Below are 24,368 nucleotides of genomic sequence, written 5' to 3'. Positions count from 1 at the left end.
AGATTTTTTAGATCGAACAAAACATGCACTTTTTTTCTCTCTTTGCGAGAGCATGATTAAAGCTACCCAAGGAGCTCATAGCAAGAAGCGTGGTCTCATCAAAAAGTAGTGTGGCCACGCAGCATGGCCTCAAACATTTCCTCAGCTTTTAATTTTATTGCAAAGATGTTTACATCCAGCCCACATGTCCCGAGAACAGGCAATCTAGGATGGCTTGTGACTTTATGCAGACAAAACGGACAAAAAAAAAAAAAAAAAAAAACAGAGAGAACATAAAAGGCGAATTCCAACTCCTCGAGCAGGAGCAACTTTTCTTGCTCCAAAGCTGACAATCCGCGTTTCGCTGGTAGATTCAGAGCAAGTTCACATTTTCCACTGGTAGATTCAAAGCAGTCCACTCCGCGACGAAGTGTTCCGTGTTCTCCGTCTTGCAGAGACGGATTTCGCCAGAACTCCGAGAGTGCATTGCCGTCATTTCCGGTACAGTTGGGCAGCTGGGTTGCCCTTAGCGTTTTTTGAGGCGGTCTAGTAACCCTGTGCTCTTGTTTACATTCCTAAAATTGGAAAGGGATAGACCTGCTCTCCGCGAGACTGCGTGGTCAAAATGCAAGCTTTGCAGTGGCGACACAGTTGTCATTGAAACGTCGAGAGCAGAAAAGAAAATCGTTTCCGGTACCAATATAGCAACGTATGCGTAATAAAATTCCGGAGAGACCTCACGCGGGGCATTCATGTGTTCCTCTCACAGATCTCGTTTGGCACACTCCGAGTGCTCGCTCCAAGATTTCGGCAGCCACTCCAGATCTACCAGTGGAATTCGCCAAAAGACGGCACAGTGGGTGGAGCAAACTTATGTGCTTACACAGTCCAAATAATAAAATTATAGACAAATACATTGAGACACAGCTTGTTTGTGTTCCTTAAAAAAGCTAGAAAGCAGAAAGGACTCAAGCGCGGCAATGCCGATATGGACAGTGGAAACTGGACCATGCAAAAGTGAATGCATCGAAAGACCATGAGCCCGAGACAGAATGCCACCGTCTGCAGTTTGCAGCAGAAACACAAATGCACACTGGCAATTCGTCCCCATATGAATCCAATGGCCTCGCTAATTTTTAACAGGGAACGTGTTCTTAGCTGAAGTTTTAGTCTCCAATGCTTTTGTAGCGTTGATCCCGTAGCTTCGTATTGCAATGGGAGTAAGCCTCGGTAGGGAAAGGGCTAAATGCACCATGAAAAGCAAATGCTTGCTGCAAGAAGTGAGGGCAGAAGATGTCGAGAGGTGAGCCTTCAGGACATGCGATGAAATGCAGTAATGGTGAGGTGCAGCGGAGTGTAAAACAGTGCATCAGTGTTGGTGTTCGAAAGTTTGTGCTTTCAAGATGGCAAACATTTCTCATTCTACCCATGAAAAAAGCACCCCACGTGAATGTCAGTGAGAGCTGACGTGAGAATGGGCATGTCTGTTGTCGGCGAGCCGACTGCAATGGTTGTGTGAGGCCGAAGCTGAGCACCAACGAACGGAAGATTTGAAAAATATAAGAGTACGATATAGCCTCGTGAAGGATGGGCACAAGTTTTGCTGTCTCAACAATTTACAGAAAGTGGAGGTGGCTGGACTTCTTTTTTTCCCTTTCTCTTTTTTTTTTTTGAACATGTGGGATGCTACTGCCAGTTCAAATGTGAAGGGTGGCACGACCTGTAGAGGCCATGGTGCCCACATGACTCCGCAGAAGAAGCAACATGCACTACTGGGCTCAAAGTGCAAGCTTGCGTGGTGTGGTCTGGCTGAGCTGTGCAAGTACAGTGAAATCTCAATACAACGAATCTCAAGGGACCTCTAAAAATCATTTGTTATTTTGAAAAGCCGTTGTAATGAAGGTATTGAAAGTTTGCGCAAGGCAAACACGCGAGTTGCTTACCTGTGCTGTGTATACATTCGTGACCGTGTTATGTACGAATAAGCACGAAAAGACAAACACAAAATATTACGGAACCAGTGCACGTTTATTTGAGAAATTGTGCGATATAGCCTGATGTGGGCAGCTCGACTGCTGAAAACGAAGTGTGCGCATCCTTTTTACGCACTGTCAGCATCAGCGTTTCATATCGATCGTGAACGTTGGTTCATGCGCGCTGTTTCATATCGTCTTTGCCATCGTTGCCGTTTTCTTATCCCGATAAATGGTATGAATTTTATCGGTTGTCAGCTAAGCTCACATGCGTGCTTCGTTGTTGCACTGTGTGTAGTGTTCAAGCGTTAGTGAAGCATGCACGGGCAATCATCGACTTCATCTAATAGGTCATTCATGTTGCATTTTTCGCTTTTGTAGCATTCTTTTTGTGCTGCTTTCGGAGCTCATCTTGAACATTCAACCACAGACAAATAAGCTAGAAACCAGCACGCAGGTAAAGCGGCACGATGAAAACAAAGGCAACAGGGCGAAGCCCGACTAGCCACCTTAGCCTGACGCGAAAAACAAGTTTTAAGTAATGATGATGGTGATAGTGCTATCGAGCATTTGAATAGGGCGGGCAAATAGAGAAATACGCTGGCGTTCTGATGATGATGATAGTAGTAACTACAGAGTGGGTATTATTTTTTTCAGCCGCGAGTAACTTAAAATCTCTATTTGTTATTTTGAAATGTTGTGAAAATGTAAGGGGAATAAAATTTTATATGTTATTCTGAAACATTCTGTATTCTGAAATTCGTGGTAGCAAAATATTTTAACATTAAACCAATAGACATTTGAAGAGAGATTTTGGAAAAAGTCAATCTGAAAAAATACCTATACTGAGGTTCGCTATAACGAGATATGACTGTACCTGGTGCCGACCACCTTTGTCCCAAGCCGCCTGTTATGTAGATAAGCCACCTGTTAACTAGATATGTAGTAGCCAGATGGGAACATAGCAGCAATTTCAAATTTGCTAAATGCAAAATACAAAGTGATGTACAATTACAAAGCGAAATACAACACCAGGGCACCTAGCTCACAAGGTGCACAGAACAGAGCTAGAACGAGCTGGCAAGTGTAATGGCGAATTTGCAGATCATAATGTACATAGGAAAGTAGTCATAGCAGGCTTTTTGGGATACGAGCGACTAACTCAAGCATGCAGTATTTGAAAGAGCATGTGAACACAGAGTGCCACCTCCACTTAACCAAATATAAGGTAAATGAAGCATAAGCAGACAGCTGTCGATAGACCGGAGGATAAGGCATTTAAGTACATTATTTTCCAGACTTTTCGATAACGCGCATATGGACACATTTATTTAACCAAAGGTTAGCGACGACACTACCACAATTCCCTTACAATAAAAAAACAAAAAACAAAAACAAGCCAGAATATAACAGTCAAGCCTACTAGCTGTACAGTAGAAGACAGTATGCTATCTTTGCCCCTTTTGACATAAAATTAAATTCCCTGTTGCAAGCAGTGCATTAATATAAGGCTCACATAATCTCATCAGCCTTGACTACAGATGGGCACCAATTCCTTACCACGTCAAGAGAAGTGTCGCAGGGCTCCATAAAGGCCTGTACATAAAGGAAAGGCAATTTTTTGCTACAGTGAAGAGGCCTTCCAAAAATGTATGGCTGTGCACAAATGCAACAGGATTATTTATTAACAGAAATATTTTCCTACAAATTATTGAAATAGAAATGTGCATGCTCTGAATTCGAGCTCATTTACTAGTGTGCTTGAGCAAGGCATGCTCGCTACACGAAATTAAGGTAAAACAGTGCAGAGCAAGGATAAAGGCTTACTTCGTCTGCCATCTGGCGTGTACTGCGCAGGTGCCGAGACGTCTAAGCCTTGGGATGTAAAAGAAAGGAAAAGTAGAAAAATAAGTTGAGGAAAATTTAATTAACATTAAAGGGAGAGGAAGTCTTGTTGACCTTGCGACTCTGTGAGGACACTTCGTGCTCGAAGTGTAGTGTTAAATTAAAAAAAAATATTTTACTACAAGATACATCTTACTCCAATATAAGCAGTGAAGGTGACAAACTGGTGTATAGCTGCAATAATACACTCAAATCTGATTATTATAGAGAAGCACCTTGTAAGAAAATAAGTTTTTTATATCTGAAAATTAGTTATAAAGATTATTTCTAACACTATATCTATTGCAAACAATTTTTCATTTACTTCATTGAAACCAATATATTGTTATATCTGTGTTCGTTACATTGAGGTTCGAGTGTATTTCCCTAGGCACACATTCAAAACACACACACACAAACTTCCACGCAAAAGCAGTCAGTGGGTTAAAAGCCCAAAATCAACATCTCCAAATTCTTCTCTTGGAAACACAAGAGGTGCTGGCATTGCCCGAAAGCAAAAAAATATCTTTATTGAATAAAGCTGCCCCGAATCACCTTCTTATGAAGCCTCAGAGATAATTTGAAACAAGTAAGGCATCTCTAAAAGAAAATCTCCAAAAATATTGCCGCAGATATTGCTCCTAACAATATATTTACTAAGAGAATCAACGAGACGCTGTGTGGGTGTCTACAGCGTCTCTCGTGCACGGGCATGAGCCAAGAGACTGACCTGGTGGTGCTAGAAAGGGACACGTGTGTGGATGGCTTTAGAAGACTTTTTTTGTATCATACTTACTTTTCTGGACACAAGTTCGTCCTTAATAAATCATTGTGTGTGTGTTCCCCCCTCTTGTATTACATAACAATATCTTTTCCAAGGACCTATTATGAGTAGTGACCGCATATTTTCTTGTGTATAGCCTGCACAATGGTAACTTGGAATATGGCAGTAAGCCGAAGTGTTAGTTAAATGCGAATTTTATTGTGCGATGTGGCTCCAAGGCATAGCCTCCTATATTTTTTCATGCCCGCGCAGTGGAGCGGCGGAGGCCGTTCGCTGCCTTCTCTCTTCCTTCTTGATTTACGCCTGCCTTTTCCGCAAGGGGCGCTCGCACCCCATACTTGGCCGTACATGCTCTGGAGCGTACCAAGCATAGTCAGCATTCCAGCATAGTTCGCTGCGCTGCAACGTGTTGAGGCACCTCGAAGTCCTCGAAGTACCTACAAAAGTGGCTCTACAAGCAAAAGTTGTTCCGTGTCCGTCGTGTTTGCCGCAGGTAAGCTTGTGTGTCTTGCGGAAGCAACGGTTCTAATTATGTTTTTTGTTTGGACTATCAGGAAAGCATGACAGAACTCGCAGACAATGTGTACAGTGCTCGCGGAATAAAACGCGGCCTGTAAAGATTCAAAAACAACAAATGGTACATGCAATTTAACGTGATAAGAACGCCATATCGCTGCAAATCTGACCGCTAATGTTAACGTGGTCTCTGGTGTAAGTGTAAGAGGCAGCCCTATGCCATCGTAGCACAAATTCGGAACAGTGCAAGTGGAAGTACGTTTAATACATAGCTTTAAATTGTCGCTTTTAATTCCTTGAGCATTTTACACTGAATTATTTACATGAACGTTTATTGTTCTAACAGCGTTCTGATCCTTAAGGTTCAGTACCACTGAATGAAGCGACCGTTTGTTTACTATTCTACGGGTCTATGTGTGAGTTGCTAGCGCCGTCACAATCTATATTGTTTGCTACTCTAAAAACTGGGATTTACTGTGCATATTCATGCTGCATTACTTTTCACATACCAATTCGGTTTTCTATCTGCAGTGTGGAATCGGTAAGGGTGCTCTGTACCCGACAAGATGCCGTACTGCTGCGTACCACGCAGCAAGTCTTCGAGCAAACAACGTACGCCGGATCGCTTGGTATATCGTTCCACGATATACCAAGCGATCAGGAACTTTGAGCGAAATGGCTAAAGGTCATTTCTCGGGACGACTGGACACCGAATACGACGTCGTGCTACTCGACTGTATGCAGCAGCCACTTCGGTTCCTCCGACTTCAAGGAGGGCTGCAAAATTCGCAAACTCAAGAAAGACGCTTTTCCCAGCATTTTCGAAGAGTATCCCCCGTACCTGCAGCCTTCGAAAAAGAGAGACAGAAGCAACGCGTCTGTGAGAAAACGCGAGGCAGCTGCGCCAGTGAACACACCACCGCGGAAACGAAGAGCAGTTGAGAGCCGACTGGAGACCCCTTCACTTCCTCGCAATGACTTGGCGTCCGTCGACGTCGACTCTCAAGATTTATCACTGATGAATTGCACCGCAAGCGAACTGCCACTACCTCTGGAAAACGGCGCAAGCAAGCACTGCATTACTGCGACCGTGCAGGTGGACAGAGCTGTGCAGGTGTCGTCATTATCCTCGGTTTCAGCAATGGACAAACGAAAGTGGAGACGTAAGGAGCGAGACTTGAACGCGCGAATTGAGCGGCTCAAGAACACCGTCGACAAGTACAAACAGGAACTGCAAAAGCTCAAGGAAGAATCCTATGTGTCTGCATTCCTACAAGTTGTGGAGAAAGCGAAAGAGAAAGACCTGGCTGCTTCAATATTAGTGGAACAAGTTAAGAATTTCGCGAAGAAGAAAGCAACGTGGTCTGAGTCGATAGTACGTCATGCTGTGGTGTTGCGTAACCTCTCGACTCGGGCAAAAGAACACGTAAGGAGCACAAGTATTCTTCGGCTTCCCTGCCGAAGTAACCTCGAGCGCTTTATGGGCTCATCACGTGAAGAAGTTGGCGTGACCAAACTCGTGAAGCAAAGGCTGTCTGCAGAACTCGCTTCTCATCCCTCGTTGCAAGCGAGGGCATGTTTTTTAATTGTAGACGAAAGAAGTTGGCGTGACCAAACTCGTGAAGCAAAGGCTGTCTGCAGAACTCGCTTCTCATCCCTCGTTGCAAGCGAGGGCATGCTTTTTAATTGTAGACGAAATGCGAGTCAAACAACGGCTACTTTATCATAAGCAAAGAGATGCCTTCATCGGTGAGGTGGACTATGGTGTGAACTTCCCCAAAGAAACAACAAATGAGCCTGTGCTGGCCAACTCACTCTTGTGTTTCGTCCTTAACGGCGTTTCAGTTTCGTTCAAAATACCTGTGCCATACTTTTTCACGAGAAACTGCACAGGCCGTGAGCTGCACATGCTCATGAGACACGTTTTGAAGGAAGCTGAAGAAAAAGGATTTATTGTCGTGCGCATTGTCACAGACAACCACAAGATCAATGTCTTGGCTATGCAACTTCTGTGCAACGGAAGCCTCAAGCGTTGCACTGACCACCCTGGAAAACCGAATCGAAAGCTCTTTCTTGCGTTCGATCAGTGCCACCTGATCAAAAACGTGCGATCACAGTTTTTGTCCTGTGACATCGGAAAAGGCGGCGAAATATCATCAAACCATTTGAAGAGCCTCTACAAAATGCAGCAAGGCAGCCTTGTAAAGCCAGTACAATTTTTGACGAGAAAGCACGTATTCCCTACGAATATAGAAAAAATGAACGTGCAGAGAGCAGTGCAAGTGTTTTCTCCTCCTGTGACAGCTGCACTGAAGCTCTTGCAAGAACAGGCGGCCAAACGCAAGCTTCGCGGGTGTCGGAGCGGCGGTGCAATTTATGGACACCATGCACCGCTGGTTCGTACTCATGGGCGTGAGTAACTGTACCCAGCACATACATCAGAAGAATGCAGACTGCAAGCAGTTTGGATCTGCAGGCAATGAACGGCTAATCTGGCTGGAGACAAGCTTCCTCGACTACCTGGCCGATCTCAAAAGTCAGTGCCTGGCAAAGAACTTTCTAACCAAAGAGACTTACGAGGGTCTTGTGATCACAACTCGTTCGAACGTTGAGTGCATTAGATATCTTCTTGAAGAGATGTCTTTTCACTTCGTTTTGACGAGGAAAATGTCATCGGACCCTACCGAGTCGTTCTTTGGCTGGCTGAGAAAATCAGCAGGATCAAATGATCAAACGGACGTCCGTGCCGTGCTCCCAGGCATTGAGAAAACCCTCAAGACCGGTGTCGCATCGGCGTCGAGTACAAGCAACATAATGGCCGCCGCAACAGAAAAACACAAGGGTGCAAACCAGCGAGGAATTCCCTGCAGATGCACGTAGAGAGCTCATAGAGCGGCTAAACCGAGATAAGCCTCTACTTCCCACTCCAGATGTGGCCGCATTGGCTATGGTCGGTGGCTACCTCGCAAGAGCCGTACGAGAAAACTTCGAATGTGAGGAGTGATTAGCGCTCTTAACAAAGCCAAGCGCCTCGACCCCATCGGACTAGCTCATTAAACACCAAGACCACTGTGGACTTCCTTATACGTCCGCACAACTTCTCGATGTTCTCTAAGCACTACAGAAGTTTGTCGAAGTTCTTATAGCGACAAGAAGGCGTATGCATCACCTTCTAAAGGAGGCTGTGAACAAAGCTGCTGAAATCCTCCGCGAGAACAAAGCTTTTATGTGTTCGAAGCCAGGGCACCAGGAGAATTTGCTCAAACTGTTGCTGACAAAGTTCTTCCGCCCAATATTCACCAACTTCGCTCTAAAAGCGTCAGACAAACATGACATCGCCAAATTGTTCGAAATAAAGCCGCTTTCACGAAAGACCCTGAAACTGTGAGCTTGATCTCACAGCTGGGGGCCTAAGTGAAAGGTCCAGTTTTCACAATATGTCTCGTGTTGCTTGCTTTCAATGTACTGTGGGGATAAAAAGAAACGCGAAAAGTGCGGCATCTACATTCTATGCTGTTTCGAATTTCTTTTCGGGTTGTTATATCCTGCATGATAATTAAAAGCCACTAGAATAAAACTATTCTAGTATATTTTATTTTTATTCCCACCAGGGTCACAGCGGGATACAAAGATCATGCCGCACTGTTCGCGTTTTTTTTTTTATCACCCCTGTGCGTCATGAAGAAACACCAATGCAACCTGCGCATTTATTTTACAGCTCCATCTCTAATACAAACGCAAGTTTCTCTCCAAAAGCACGCGCGCAACAGCGTAGTCGCGTCGTCTGTTTTGGGAGTGGGTATGGGGTGACAGCGCCGTGTGGTGGCGAGCGCATGAAATAGAAGGTACAGGCGGGGGCGCCTTGCTCCGCTCCCCACTCGGCGGGCATGAAAAATATAGGAGGCTATGTCCAAGGCAATACAAGGACGATTGCAACGACGAGTTTGACGACGACGGCTGAAACTGACAACACGCGAGGACAGGGCAATGACATTTGCAACTCAAACTGAGTGAAAATAAAACGTTTGCTATCGTTGAGCGCAATGGGTCATTCCCACCTAGATATAAAACTAACACGCACAATGAAGAAGTGCAGGTAATCACAATGGTGCACATAGACTCAAAGTGTGTTAGTGCCGCATCGATCAATTTTTCTGACGAAGAACGCTGTTTCCTCAAGCAATCCTAATGAAGTACGTATTTGCAATTATCTTCGTTTGACTGACAGCCCCCCCCCCCTCTTTTTTTCCTTATGCTATACCATATTTGTGCCTGCACAGTAAAACCTTTGCCGGCAGTTCAGTGCCCTACATTGCACATTCCCTTGTCCATGTCTAAAGTGGCGTTAATTTTTTAAAAAGCCAAATACAGTCTATCCCAGATATATCAAACTCAAAGGGGATCGCGAATAGTTCGATATATCAAGAATTCGAATATAAAATATGCATATTTAAGGCCTGAATTGAATTTCAGGCCTCAGAAATCGTTACAAGAGCTAACATAACGATTCATTCAAAAACAATGTGCGAACTGCAGGTTACTTCACTTTATTTTGTCCGTAAACTTGCCTTGCTTCTTGCACGCCGCCAAGTTACAGTTATCCTTAATATCACTGAAACTTTTCAAATAAGCGAACTTAGCTCCTTCGGCTACAACATTCATTGACGCAGAACCCCTATGCAAGATTTGTAGCACGGCAAAAGCTTGGTTAGCAGCAGAAGCGAAGGCGTTGGCACATTCATAATTGCACGGCTACAAATGCGTGGCACCGGCAATGGCAGCCAAAATCTCAGCATCGTTGCAGTCAGAAACGTAATCTGTGCCAATGAAGTCGCTACTGTCGGAGATGGTGCCTGGAAATGCTGACAAGTCACAGAATTTACTGAGGCATCAAACGCCATTGTCAGCAGTCACGATGCACCCGAAGTCGTCACCTGGCCCGCAAGGAACGTTTACGACAGTGTTTTACTTGACGTCGCTCCAAGGGCCAGCCATAACAGTGATAATTTTTATCGCTATCTGCGAGTCAACATTTAGTTCAACTCCCGAATGAGGATTTATCAGGAACGAGGCGAGAAGGCCACAAGGTGCAAAAGACGCAACGCCAAGTTTGTCGGAGTTTTCACTGTCGACATGTTGGCGATATCGATGTCACTGTGGCTTTGTAGCTGGCAGCCGCTGCTTTTAGCAGCTTTGATGCTAAACAACAACAACAAAAAAAGTAGCCTCCGAGACACGCGTTCTGAAACCCAAAACGCTTCAAAAATACATCACAAGGTTGCACATCTAGAAGGCCATGCTTTTCAGCCTCGCATTCGCATGCCATTGTGTGCCAACAAACAAGGAAGAGAATGCGAATCACATGTGAACATTGCACTGAGATCACAGAGTCACTTCACATTCTCTTTCAGTGCCCTCAGCAATCGGTATTTTGGAAAAAACTATGCCCGCGCGATAAGACTTGCAGATCGCGCATCAAATGTACTGATGTACACGCATGAGGCGTGCAATGAACCAGATCAGTGCAATAAAATGACACCGTTTTTTTCGTCGCCTGTGCGCGGAAAAGGATGAAAACTTGTTAAAACGTGGCCGAAAATTGATCAATATTTGCTAGGAAGAATGCACTTTCTGGGCTTCGGTGCGGTGCAGCGTTGGATATAGCGGATGTCCCGCTGTGCGAGAGTTCGATGTACGGGTGCACCGGTTCCATAATTTTGCATAGAAAATTTAAGGGGACTTTTCAACAGTTTGATATAGCTAATAATTCTATATATCCGAGTTAGATATATCCGGGATCGACTGCATCAACATTTCCCATGCTTCACACTTGCTCAGAGTAGTCTCTGTATATAGGAGACATGTATGACAAAGCAATCTCAGCTTTGAAGATTGAAGTCAGAGCTACTTTAATGAAACATTTATGAAGTCTACAGGCTGCACACAACTGCAAAATCTGGCTAAGATGTTCACTGCTCTGTAATGTGCACAAACAATGTGTTTTTGCGTCAAGCCCGAGGAGTTATTGAGGGTACCCTTACAAAACCAAATAAAGACTCAAAGCACACAGTGAGGAAGAAAAAGATGAAGATGATGGAATGAGTGCCCTACCAGAGGATGCACAGTAATCTTGAGCCGTCACGGAGTGTGTAAAATCAGGTGAGGAGTGAGGACTACCATCTGCAAGATCTGTTAATAAATGCAAGGCATGCAATTAGCACAGCAGAAAAACGCACAGTAGTGTAACGAATTGCACAATGCAGCAACTTGCGTGAGGTTACGGTATAACTCACAAACAAGGGGTGTTATAAAAGCCTTTTCCAGAAATGTCCTGTACGACAAGTCGGAGATGTCGGTGCCACTCCAGGTGCTATTTAGTAATTTAAGTAGGGCATATGTCGTAATCATAACACACAAACAGCATGTACACTTTATGTATGTTCATGTAGGTGTTTGTTTGCGCAAGTCTATACAGTATATGCACCTGCATAACTGAAAAATATCAGAAGGCGGGTTAAACCCCCTTCTCTCCCGCCATGCCAGTGGACTAGTAAGATGCTTACAAGTTGGGTACAGCTAATGAGAGATGCACACAGCAAAACTGCCTATTTTCACATGTAAACAGAATGCAAATTTTACATAGAAAGCATTTCAAACTTCGGCGCTATGCAACATACAATGAAATTTACATCAAAAATCGACACATGCTTTTTAACAGGCATGTAAGCATGTGTTATTTTCCTTCACAAATTACCAACTCGCCCAACAGTATATTTTTGTAAGCACATTGCAAATTGCCTCGACAAGGTGACTGAATGGGTGTAAGGCTTTTACTTCTACACCGATACGACCACCACTTCAAACTGTGTCTAAGAGTTACAGCACGGTACTATTTCACAGTAGCCGTGAGGAAACATGCCTTTTACTGCAGCCGATGGTTTTCTCTCTCGTTTTGGCGAAGGCTCATCCCCCGTAAGACTCGCTTTACGTTTGCCCTGCACAAAACAACACACACAGGGTCATGGGTAGGTTGAAGACTCAGCTATGTGACAGGCCACAGAAACCAGAGAAAAACAAAACAAGGATTCACAACTCCGAACATAAGCTTGTTAAAGAGAGTGTCTTAGCTAGAGCTGCACGAAGCCAGCAGCAAAAAATGAGACAGCAGACCAGCACATGGCTCCAAGGAGTATGGTAAAAGTGCACTTCCAGCCTTGGAAAGTGATTCTATATTGAGCTTGTAGAAATGGAGCACTTGAAACAAGTTTGCCTGGTTTATTCAAAGTGCTGCACCTGAGCTTGGAGCCTTAAAGCAACACTTAAAGAAAAACAATTTTTTTGTGTGCGTTAGTAAAGTAATATTTCACAATTCCGAAAACACCACTCTTACCACGAAACAATGCTTACTGAGCAAGAAAACGCAAGTGGAAGCGCCACTTCGAGACTCCCGCCCTAAACACCATGATGTCATAGATTTTGACTTTGTCCGCTGGGTCCTAAATAGCTTCCAATCAGTAAAAATGAAGTACATTTATCATCTGTGGGTGCCACAGACGTAGCATACATAGTTTCAGAAAATTTCATTTTGAAATTTGTGACATTTAAATTTAAAATGAGACTTCACCTTTGATTTTTTCCGCTGACAATGAACTTCCAATAGTTAAACATATAACATTAAAATTTTCAGAGTGAAGTTTATGAATTTAAACCGAGTATTGTTTCAATTAAGTGTCCCTCTAATCTCCTGACTACTCAGACATCATCTACATGTTTGGTGCGATAGGCTTTTTTTTGCCACCATGCCAAGAGACCTCTTGATTGGCAGAAACGTGCCTCAAGTATGGTAAAAATCTCTTGAATGTACCATATGTTGCATAGCAAGGTTTGACTTAAGGGCAGTGATTACAGCAGAATCTCGATACGATTATGGTTTCGTGGATACGTGGTTTCGCGATACGATTTCGTGGATACGAATTTTAAGGTTGGTTCGGATGAACTACATTATATAAAATACGCCGTGATTCAGGGTTATACGAACGGTTTCTCAAGCAGACATGTATGATACAAACGCGCGACTGAGCGGTGAAATGCAGCTTGTCTGTGGGAAGAGGGCCCGTTCACACTTGGCCTTAAAGGGAGTAAGTGCGGCAAAACTCACTAGAATTTTCCTCGCTTAGCCACTGGAAAAGCGACAGGAAAACCATGCCACGAGGTCGACGCGAAAAAATCGGTCCGTGATCAAGTTTGCCGCCACGCCATAGCGAATCGCCTTTCTGTTACTGCTTTTGCCTACACCGGCTGTGCTAGCTCTCAAACCACGTGATGTAAACAAGCAGCCCTACATTCAAGACGGTGACCAAGGTGACGGCAGCGGGTGCATGGCGGTCGGTGCAATCGCGAACTACCTGCGCAGCACAACAACGATCACGGCCCTAAAAAAGACTCGTTTATCGAGAGCCCGGTTTGGATTACAATCGCTGCAAACACCGGAAGTAGACGAAAGTGTAGCACCAGCGACTTGGCATGCCCTAACGTGTTTCGCTTTTGCACTGCCGGATAAATCCGTCGCCATCGCCGCCGCTGCCGACGCGTCTGCTCGTGTCGTTTCTTCTGACGTATCTCCCGAAACAATGTTTGTAAAGGTGTAAACTCCTTCTTTTCAGTGCTTTGCATGAATAACTAGAACTTGGTGGGGATTTTAATGCTCAGGGATATATTCTCTAGTGGCAAAGACGGCGGAGTTGGCATGTACACAAGGGGCTGAAGGAATGTGAACATTTGTGAACGCGGACATGGTATTGCGGCCGCTCTGGTATTTTCGCTCGAATTCTCGAGTATGAATTCTCTTGGACTGTGTTTTTTTTTCCTCTTGACATCGCGGCACGTTCTTCCGGCCACTTAAGAGGCCAAGCTAATAAATTTTCAATGAGTATTAAGCCACTTCAATTCTCTCCCTTTGATGCCAAGTGTGAACATGACTTATAGCGCCAGCAGCGCGAGTGAGGAAATAGCGGCGTTTTATTGAGAGGCGGCGAAAGCAGAAAAGTTCAAAAGAACATCATGGACTTTTTTTTTAGCAAGAAGTAGTTGACCCCAATCAAGTTGTTCATCTTCATGATCAGCTTTAACTTGTTTTTTGGTTCATACGAATTCAGGATGATACGAATATTTTGCGTGCTACTTTTAAATTCGTATCATCGAGATTATACTATATCCTTCATTACATGCCAGCTGTTGCCTCAAATGAACCAACAGCTTGGTCACAAGAGTACTTTCTTGGCAACACACTGCCGACACTCGACAAAAGCTTATTACAACACTAAAATACGAGTTGTTATTGAATAGATGCAAGTAGAGTGTTACAATGCCACACTGAGCTTTAGCATATTTTGGAACACAATGTACTCTTGCCAGATCAATAAGCTGCAATCAAGCCCCGCGCACAGACTGCAGATGAGCATTTTTCACCAGAAATTCATATGAAGGAGTTTCTTACCACCGTCATTTTGTATTCTTCGCTCTTACCAATGCACAGAAATTGCAAATGTTAAGCTCACAATAACATGAGAGATTACGCATACTGTAAGGATGATCTGATAGCCTGGTTAAACCCAATACCTATACTTATTGATTCTTGCTTTGGACAGCTACAAAAGAATAAGGGCCTTATCCTGTACCAAGTTTTCAACTAACAATATGATTGGTAAAGGCACTATTGCCAAGTGCCTCAACATATGCATTGCTTCCAAGCACTTACATCCCTCCTGCGTTTGGAGCTTGTTGCTGTTTCAAGGTAGGCTGATTTCTTGGCCATGAATTTACCCCCTACAAGCAGTATTTTTTTCTTGGACTGTGATGAGGTGCTTGTGGCTGGCGAAGCACTGGCTTCTGCAGAGAAAACAGGCATCCACATTTCCCACTTGCTATGCTTAGCAGGCAACACACTAGTATCCCTGTCACACTGGACATTTCAGGGTCATTCGAAAGAAATGACATTTGCATAATATGACAATAAAACAGCATTGCTGTTTGGTGCCTTGAGTTGCTTTCTGGGTGTGGAAAAAGCATGCAATTAATCTTCTTGTCAAAACCCGACTACGGTCAAATCCCTTTATTAGGAGAACTGAAGATGTTTTAGCATTCAATAAAACTTCGTGGGTAGCAAATGTCAGCATCGCTATCGGTGGTGTCATAATTTTTCCTTGGTTGTAGCAACAGGAGCTTTGGAATATGCAAAAGAATAGTTTGTCTTGCTCTGTCCTCACGAGTGTGCCGAAAGTTTGGGCGTGGAAACCTATGTCATCTTCGGCTTTCCTCGCAGAACCATTCTGCACTTGAACGTATACAGTTCGGCTGCTAACTAGGCATGTTTAGCTGAGTGGCGCTTATACTCAGCCATGTGCAGCTGTAGCGTCCCGAGACAGTGCGGGGGGAGGGGGGGGGGGGCTGCAGAGATTTCGCATTTTGGAGAGACGTAGTCAGCTTGGCTGCAAAATGACAGACGCACCTTCACCCTTTGCTACTTGAGTAAGTGTCTCTCATATCTTCAAGCATGGCCTCCGTGATTAACTCAAGACGTTCCATTGCCGGAACTAATCGAGAAGGCCACACTTTGGCAGTGTTGCTGCAGCAGATGACGCGGCATACTGTGCAAGATGTCACCACGTCCGCTCGCCATGTTAAGAAGCTTAGCAGTCACAGTGTCGGTTTTTTTCACCAAGAAGAGCTATTTGAGCTCACTTGTGAGTACTCTCAAATTGCTTTTCAAATTCAGCAGGGATTAAATCTTACTAATACGTGAACACCATGGAGCACTTAATTATGCTGAGGGCAGTCCAAGCTTCAAGAGTGGTGCACTTTAACCACGCAGCTATTTTTACAAATGGACATACTAATATAAAAGTGAAGGAAGAACACACCTCTCTTTTCCTGCCTTCGAGAATCCGACCTTGAGCTCTGCTTGGACGGCCTGGGCTTTGTCACCTTCTCACCACTCCTCTTGGCGTCCACGGAGGACTGTGCTTTACTGGTGCTGCTTCCCTCGGACAGCCTTCGCTGCTCTCCATGCCTGCTGTGGCTTTTCTTTGAAGAGTCACTTGATGAATCACGGTGGCCCTTGCTTTCGTGTTCCTTCTGAGGTGGGCGAGGAAACGCCTGTGGGATTACGAAGGAGCGCCTCTTAGATAACTAGTACTTCGCTTGAACTACAGCAACGTTTCTCTGCATCCTACGGCCAGGAAAAGAAAAGCGACTGATTTAATGCTCCGACGATTGGATCCACAATTTGTGAGCACTTAACTCAAGCACACTAACCCGGTTCACCTATGCCTTTCACTTTTGATAAATTTATGGCTTACTGAGACTTTTTCCTTTCTTTAATAGCAGAACCTACAACTACAAATTCCCAGTTTACAAATGCAGTTCTACTTGATATTCATTCTTAGAGTCCCTTTTTGAAGTTAGAACTTGTTCTTCCGCAGTGTCCATTTCTATCACATAAAACTTCTGCGTTGCTGCAGTATCTCAACACAATTCTAACAATACGAAGAGAAGATGACTTTACCACACTGCCTTTTTGATTACTGGGCATCTTTTCTATATTGATTCCCTTCAGGGTCTTCACAATTCCATCGTAGAAAATCACAGAGTACAATTCTGGAACAAGAAAAATTGCCAAGTCACTTTTAAAATCTGGCCCCATGAGGCTTATTAATTACAATGCACAGGCGTATGCACTGTATTTAATAGCAGAATGAGAAATGGTCAACATACCATCGTCTTTCACCTCTATCACTTTTGCCGGGTATTTCCTGCGGTCACCCCACCTTGCTAACACCTCCTCCCCTTTCTTGTATTGCTGCAGGAGTACATGCATGCAAGATGTTTCAGTGCAAGCAGCTGATGATTATACATGGCTACCCCAAAGAGCTTTAGCACTGAGTTATTTCATTATACCAGACTCACTGACACTTCTAATGGCATATGCACAGAGTTTACTGATGAGACCAATCTAACATATCTTTTTGCTGTCAAATAGAAAATATCTTAACCAAGTGATGTATTGTTTGATGAACCAGAAAAAAATATATATGTATGAAAAAAGGAAAAGGTGTGATGTCATAGTGTTTTACAGGGTGCCCCAGCTATCTTTAGCCAGAGTTTAAAAATATGGTGACACACACAATCACGAGGCTATCAAATGCATGTAGCTGACTGCTGCCTGGAGCGAGTCAGACTATTCTTTGTGTTCTGATAAAGTGCCTAGTTAGGTTACTTTTATTTTTTTAAGCCACAAAAATGGGCCGGACATTTCAATGCGAAAGTTCTTCATATGTTTGCAAAACGTCGAATTATATGGTTTCAAGCTTTATATCTGTTAATTTTTTGTGTTTTCCTACTAACTGCCAATGCCTGCGAAATGCACAAAAAAAAAAAAAGAAAAAACGTGACAAGCCTGCTCGCGCGCCAGTGTGCACGATGATTCTAGTGCTCCATAACGTTTCGCGTACAAACGACCATAACATTTGCCCAATTGAGCTCTCTTGACAGAGCCGCAACGATGGTGGCGGCTTTGCAATGAACACGTCTCGCTATCAGCCCCAAAAGCGATAACCACTGTGACTGCTTACCCCTGTCATGAACCGGCGTGAAGACAGCGTTTTGTTCGTACGCAGAACATTTGGAAGCACCAGAATCACAGCAGGCGTAGGCGTGCCGGTGGGTTTGTCACATGGTATTTTTTGGTATTTTGTGGGCATTTCAAGTTAGCATAAAAACACTAATAATTAACACCTATAAAGTTTGAAACTGTCTAATTGGACATTTTGCAAAGATATCAACCTTTTATTGAAATTTTTGACCCACCTTCGTTTCTTCAGAAGTTAGTTAAAAGGGTCTAATTAAACGATTGATAAGAACACAAAAAATCGTCTGATTCACTCCAACCAACGGTCAGCAACATGCATTTTGGCGCGTGGTAATTGCGTGCGTATTTTTAAACTCTGGCTAAAAATAGCTTGGGCACCCTGTCTAGACAACAAGAGATAGAACAATTAAGGACAGTGGAACAAACGAACAATGCTAGACTGAGAGCACACTAATTCAGAGGGAACACTACTCGCAGTTTAAAAGCGTGCATGTCGCAAATATGGAAGCCACTTCAACAAGAAGAGAAGTTTTGATTTTTTGTCATATAAATGTTGGCACCAACGAAACAGCCGAGACCATGCCCAAAAATTGATCAGACGTAACATAGGCAGAGGGTGAAAGTTATCAGACTGATTCTCACCGATTTTTTGAAACGATGCTTCTTCACGTCCTTGCGCGTGTGAAGGTTAGCGGCAAGCCGCAGCCGTGGACTGTCCATGGAGAGCCATTCGTCATAACGAGAGCTCCAGCCCGCGAAGTGGATGAGCACGTCACCATTCTCTTCGTCGACACTTACAATTTTAGCAGCATACCTGCAGTGTAAGGGTGTGCCAAGGATGTTATTACGGGAGCTCAATCGCACATGCAATTTCTGGCAAGTGAGCAGCAGGTTGATGTTGGCCAACAATATGAGCCTATCGAAATGCAGAAAAAGCCTAAACTGATCCAGAAATATCTACAGCAACCGGAAAAAAAAAAAGCTCAGCCCAGAATTTTGACACGAGTATTTGTCCTTGTCGTGGCAACAGATGTCTTCCTCTTGACATAGTCTAATATAGTTCCTACAAAAACGGGATAAAGAGCGAGGTGATCGATTTGTTGTGGCACCCAATGACATTTTAAAGGCCCCAAAATTGAAGTCACCAGACGCTTTCCCAGAAGCAGGATTTGTGTTTTGTTGCACGAAGCTTTGTGTGCCAACTTTATGGCAGCTTCAAAACATGCAATGGCCCTTGCACAGCCATATAAACTGATGAAAAAGCTTCTCAGAAACCAGGCTCATAGACAGGATATTTTTTTTTTTGATGGGGGGAGCAGTTAAGACTTTGAAAAACCAGTACTTTCATTATCTATTCTTGGTAAAACACCCACCCTCCATCCGAATTTCTGAGGAGAGGGGCTAGTGTATCCTTCCCTGGCAACAACCATGTCAGGAACCATGGTAAACCACACAGCAAGCAAACATTTCCAATTGGATCTCTTTATACATACATATGGATTTAATCAATTACACAGTTTCCACAGCACATTTACATTCACTTTTTAAATGAGCAGTGGTAGCTAAGTAACTAAGGTGTTGCGATGTTAAGCTCAAAGATGCGGGTTCAATTTCAGGCATTTTAGCCACATTTTGATGGCAGCGAGATGCAACAACACGAGTCTTCTGAACGCTAAAAATGCTCAAGAAATGGTCAAACTTAATCCACAGCTCCTGCTTCCAAATGCCCTGAAATAATACTGCAGTTTTGGTTCATATTACACCTCCATTTAATATTTTAACACTTAAAAAAATTGGTTAGAATTAGAATAAAAAAGTAAGGAAACAGAAACAACTTAAAACCAGGTACTACCATAAATTACAAATGCATTTTGTACAAAGCTACAGTTAAAACACAGTGTAGTGAAGTGACGACAATGCTTGCATGATTTTGTTAAATTGGGAAAGGGATATTTTCTGGACCTTAAAAATATATAACTGTGACACAGCAATACCCAAAAGCTACTATGGCACTGTATTTACCACAAGCACTCGCCTGTGCATGTGAAAATGCCCCGAGTGTGGCCTGTACATGAAGCTTCCTATGTCCAGATGATGCAGACCATGTCACTGAAGCTACAACAGGCTGCTGATAAGCTAAGCTAGGGAGAGTGAGATCGGTGCTTGTGCAAGCAGGATGACAAGCAAGCAAGGCAATGATCTATACAGTCTCTCGTGTAAACTATGAAATAATGAGAGCAACCACCACAGTTTTCCAGTCGGTGAATTTGCAGGGACAAAGCACAACCACCACAAGAACTACCTGGTAAACAAAAGCATTACTGACTGTCAAGTTCGTTTTTCATGAGCGGGCACAAAGTGCAGCCTCATCTAAAGGAACGTTTGGTCATGCATGGGGAGGCTACACGTTTTAACCCATTAGCATAAGAGGGCACACTTGAAGAAAACACTGTGTCAAAATTAGGAACAAATAAAATAACTGCATTTCACCCATTTATTTTGAAAAAATTCTTGTTAAGTAAGTTTGACTAACTCGGGTCGATGAGAACCCTAGGCGCACCTACAGGGAAATGGAAATTCCTTCGATAGATCAAGAACTTTGTATAATATGGTTTCATTTTCAGAGACTGTAAGTAACAGCTTTATTCTTTTTCTGTTCCCAATGAAGTTTGTGAATAAAACACCCAGGTGCCACATAGAGATGCATTTCACCTGCCACCTTTATGGCTCAAGAAATTTCCAGTAGATGTGACATGACATCATTACCGAGACTAGCTTACATGTTATTGCAGATGATAGGGAATGAATGAAAAATGCCAAAATGTTGGGTGTTGCATGCCAAAACCCAAAAATTCTGTCACATGGCACACCATTATGGCGTCTATGCGTATATTTTGACTTTCTGGATCTCACTAACATGAACCTAAATATATGTACATAGTCATTTTCACATTTTCTCCTACCGAAATGCAGCTGCTGAGGCCAAGAATCAACACTGCACCCTCACGATTGACAGTGCACTAGAACAACAAAGCCACCGCAGTTGGTTTAAGAATGGAAAATTAAATCAATTAGTTAGAAAAACACGTGTCTCCTGAGAATTTGGCTACAAAAATAGCCTTCATGAGCTCAAGAGTATGCACTATATCACAATTGTTTCAATAATAATAAAAATATATTTCACTGCCAGTTTGCCAATACAGCACTACTCACTCCTGTCACCACACTCACTCACAAAGTATAAGCGACGAAAGAGTGGAAAATCCTATGATTAGGTCAAGGCAATAATTATGAGCAGCCTATCTTTTCTTATAGCAAGATGTTTTTTCCCAATAAGTTCCAATCTGCCTTGTCCTGCATGAGCCAATTCTAATTAATGCCAGCAAGTTTTAAATGTCATCACTCCATCCAACTCTGCCATCATTTCCTAACCCTCGGTATACATTCTGTCGCTCAAACAGACCATCGGTTATCTGTCCCATGCATTATGTGACCGGCTCGTATTTTCTTATAACAGACGGAACTGATGGCCAGGATTGATACTTCCAGACGTGACAGTTGCTCACATATAACAAAACTACCCCATGTTAAGATAAGTCACGTAGTTGATGGTGCTATGTGTGGCAAGAACGACAGTAATGCGAATAGAACAAGCAGGCCACCTGACAAAAATATGTAATAATGTAACCTGCATGCAGTAGTTGTGCGCACTCCGCAGCCAGGTACTCTCAAAGGTGCATTTATAGAGTGGAAATGTGTGGTCTCAAAAAGCTTGTCACCTTGCCGGAGTAACTGAAGTAAAACGTCTCAGTAATAACATAACTGTATAAAATATCCTTCCGGTAAATGTTAGCTATCGTGTAAATGCCAACCACTGATATTTTGCACAAACGTATGCAGAGTTTGGCAAGACAATCACAGATGCTTTGCCCTCTCTTTATTAACGTGCACCTCACATACTCCAGTCACCACTTCCGAGCACATGCACTTCCGAGCACATGCACTTTCCGAGCACAGGGAGGCATATTCTGGTAGAATGGCAGCATGTGCATTTGCTTACGCGGAATCAGACGAGTTGCAGGAGAGCGGGAGTGCTAGCTATGAATACACGCCGTCTAAACAAACCACTGAGCTGCCTGGATGATTTCGCTTTACAGATGTGGTATCGAGAAACCTCGGCCTCCAAAAATATACTACTTACATCTCCAGATTGTTAACACGTTACTCCAACCGCGTGCTTTCGAAACCATGTCGATCCCCGGCGTACGATTTCAATAACTTAATGAAAAGCTTAATAACATTGCCCTAGTCAAATGTGTACTTCGTGTGGTCACAACAGTGCGTACGCAGACTTTGTTTGCACGCTATGCAATTCCGACCAAATTTTTGGCTTAGCGAACGATGCTGCAGTACACAAAAGGCAAGTCGAACACCGCAATGCTTACGAGTGAATCTTTCGAACCCGTCTATTTCCAGTTACGTGAAAATCTCCTTTCCACAGAGGACACAAGCGTGCCTCGCGATAAGGACATAAATATAGTAGCCGTCACGATCGAAACTTCGTAAGAATTTATGAAAGAAACTCCTCACTTAAACAATCGCATTCCGGTACAGCGGTTACACAGACGCCTTTACACAACAAGCGAGCAGATACACACACACACACATTCAGGTCGATCTAAAGAAAAAATGAGGGTTGAGAGACCTACTATGGAACAAGCTCGTCGTCTTTGTCGAGTTTAGTGTTAGCAGCGCTCGAGGTAGGCATCGCCTCGCGCTACAGCGTAACTACACTGCACTCGCTCAACATCCGTCGAAGCTTGTTTTTTTCTTTAGAAAATATTTTTTTTTCTCCCCAAGTTTCCACAGTGTGATGGTGGACAAAGACGCGTGAAAAACGAAAGTACGAGGCCAGCTCACCATTTGTCCTGGAAATCTCTCGCCTCAACACGAGTGCCCGGAGTGTAAACAGGCACGCAACGGGAACGCCTCCGCTTGTGGCCACTGGTGCTACCGGCGCCGCTCTCGGCATCCAACTCCGATTTGTCGTTGGAAGTCTCGGCGCACCAAGGCTTGTCGTCTTCGCTTCGGCTCTCGCGAGATGGTTCACCGGCGACGTTTTTACCCGCAACGCAAGCACTCTGTTTCGTATCATCTTCCAAAGCAGACGTTATCGACACTGCATTCGGATCAGGGCGCGCGCTTTCCGATGCCACGCTGTTTGACACCTTTGCGGTGCCGTCTCCGCTAACTTCGTCACTTTGATCGCTGTGCTGTGTCGAGTTGTCGTTGCTATCCAACACGTTTTCGCCGACAGCCTCGTTCGCCGTGTCGTCGGTGCAGAGATGGCTCGACGTGTAAGACGACCGGCTTTCCTCCATGTTTTCTGCAGCACTGCCGGCACTCGACTCCGTAAGGAGTCCCAGCCGGTCAGAAAACTGAGGAGCGTTGCCTTCGGTGTTGTCGACGAATCCGTGATTGGCATCGCACGACGATTCTTCCATCATATCGAGGCACAGCGATCGCGCACGGCACGAGACGCAACTGAACTCGCCCCTGCCGCTCACAACGACACTGGAATCATAACGGCGCAAGGATCAGAGCGGGACACGAAAGAGCTGTTGGGACGTTATGTATCCGACAGAAAGTGCTTTCTCGGTCGGCTCTCCGTCGGAGACGCAAACGGGAAGCTGCTAGTCAAAGTCGGCATTACTCCGGTAACACAACGTGGTGCGCACAACGGTCGTTTTGCGTTCCGCAGCACCGACGTCTTCCGACGCAGAGGTTGATCAATAGCTGTTCATCTCCTTGTTAACAGCTCACACTGAACGAAAAGAAACGGTGAACACGAAGTCAACCACAGGTGCCGACAGATCGCGCTGAGCAAAACACGCACGGACAAGAGAAAACCGCCATGACAGAATACGCGCAACTTTTACGTTTTATCAATCACGCCTAATTGCGCAACTAGTACCACAGAACACCTCTAGTACCAAATGAAATGTTATAAATTATTTCAATGTATAATTACTAAAAGTTATTAATGTAATAAATCTACAGTGTACATTTATAGTTGTTGAAACGCTGCTCATTTTTTTGTTGTCACGTGCATGACCTACTACACTCCTGACCTGCCCAGAGAGCACCTCTTCCAGCGCCCACGTTCTAGTTCATACCTTCTGCCGCTAGGGCCGTAACCTACGAGCGGCGTGGCGCTAGGCAGCACCTGCTCGCTGACGTCATCTTCACTCTTTGTGGTCAAATTTTGACCAACAAAGCACTCGTAGTGCGTATTTATGATCCAAAATTTAGAATTATTCAGAAATAATAATACTAAAAGACATTCAGAATTTTTTTGCAATAAAATGCACGCGACCACGCATAGGCTGCCCTACATCGTGTAAATCTACGGGTTCCCACGTTTGTCAACCAGTGTGCTATAAATACTCAAGCGCTCTGAACACCTTGCTTAACCAGCAATGTATGGGAAGAAATAGTCACATATATGCCGCCAGTTCACTGCAGAATGCAGGCATTCTTATACCAGCGCCTACAAAACAACCGTAAAGAAACAGACGAACAGGTT

The 24,368-nt window shown here is 44.0% G+C and overlaps 1 protein-coding gene and 1 pseudogene across 6 annotated transcripts in view; one reads left to right on the top strand and one right to left on the bottom strand.

The window, feature by feature from the left end:
• Positions 1–23,680, bottom strand: part of LOC119166815 (uncharacterized) — a 41,460-nt gene extending 17,780 nt beyond the window's left edge. For 2 of the 6 annotated variants that reach the window (XM_075891444.1, XM_075891446.1), the window contains exons 1-9: positions 22,703–23,680; positions 18,425–18,596; positions 16,909–16,993; positions 16,700–16,791; positions 16,056–16,290; positions 14,894–15,024; positions 12,056–12,131; positions 11,248–11,325; positions 3,780–3,827 (exon numbers count right to left, since the gene is read on the bottom strand). In XM_075891444.1, the coding sequence (XP_075747559.1) occupies positions 3,780–3,827; positions 11,248–11,325; positions 12,056–12,131; positions 14,894–15,024; positions 16,056–16,290; positions 16,700–16,791; positions 16,909–16,993; positions 18,425–18,596; positions 22,703–23,289 (1,504 nt within the window). In that variant the 5' untranslated portion in view covers positions 23,290–23,680. Of the gene's footprint in view, positions 1–3,779; positions 3,828–11,247; positions 11,326–12,055; positions 12,132–14,893; positions 15,025–16,055; positions 16,291–16,699; positions 16,792–16,908; positions 16,994–18,424; positions 18,597–22,491; positions 22,602–22,702 lie in introns of those variants that run through there. The other 4 variants (XM_075891449.1, XM_075891445.1, XM_075891447.1 and 1 more) reach the window with 4 other exon arrangements.
• Positions 7,320–8,524, top strand: LOC142809417 (uncharacterized; annotated as a pseudogene).
• Positions 23,681–24,368: the final 688 nt, after the last annotated feature.

This window comes from Rhipicephalus microplus, chromosome 1 (genome assembly GCF_043290135.1).
Source record: "Rhipicephalus microplus isolate Deutch F79 chromosome 1, USDA_Rmic, whole genome shotgun sequence".
Lineage (NCBI taxonomy): Eukaryota > Metazoa > Arthropoda > Arachnida > Ixodida > Ixodidae > Rhipicephalus > Rhipicephalus microplus.
The sequence above is the reverse complement of the archived record's forward strand: the minus strand, read 5'-3'. Positions and strand labels throughout refer to the sequence as shown.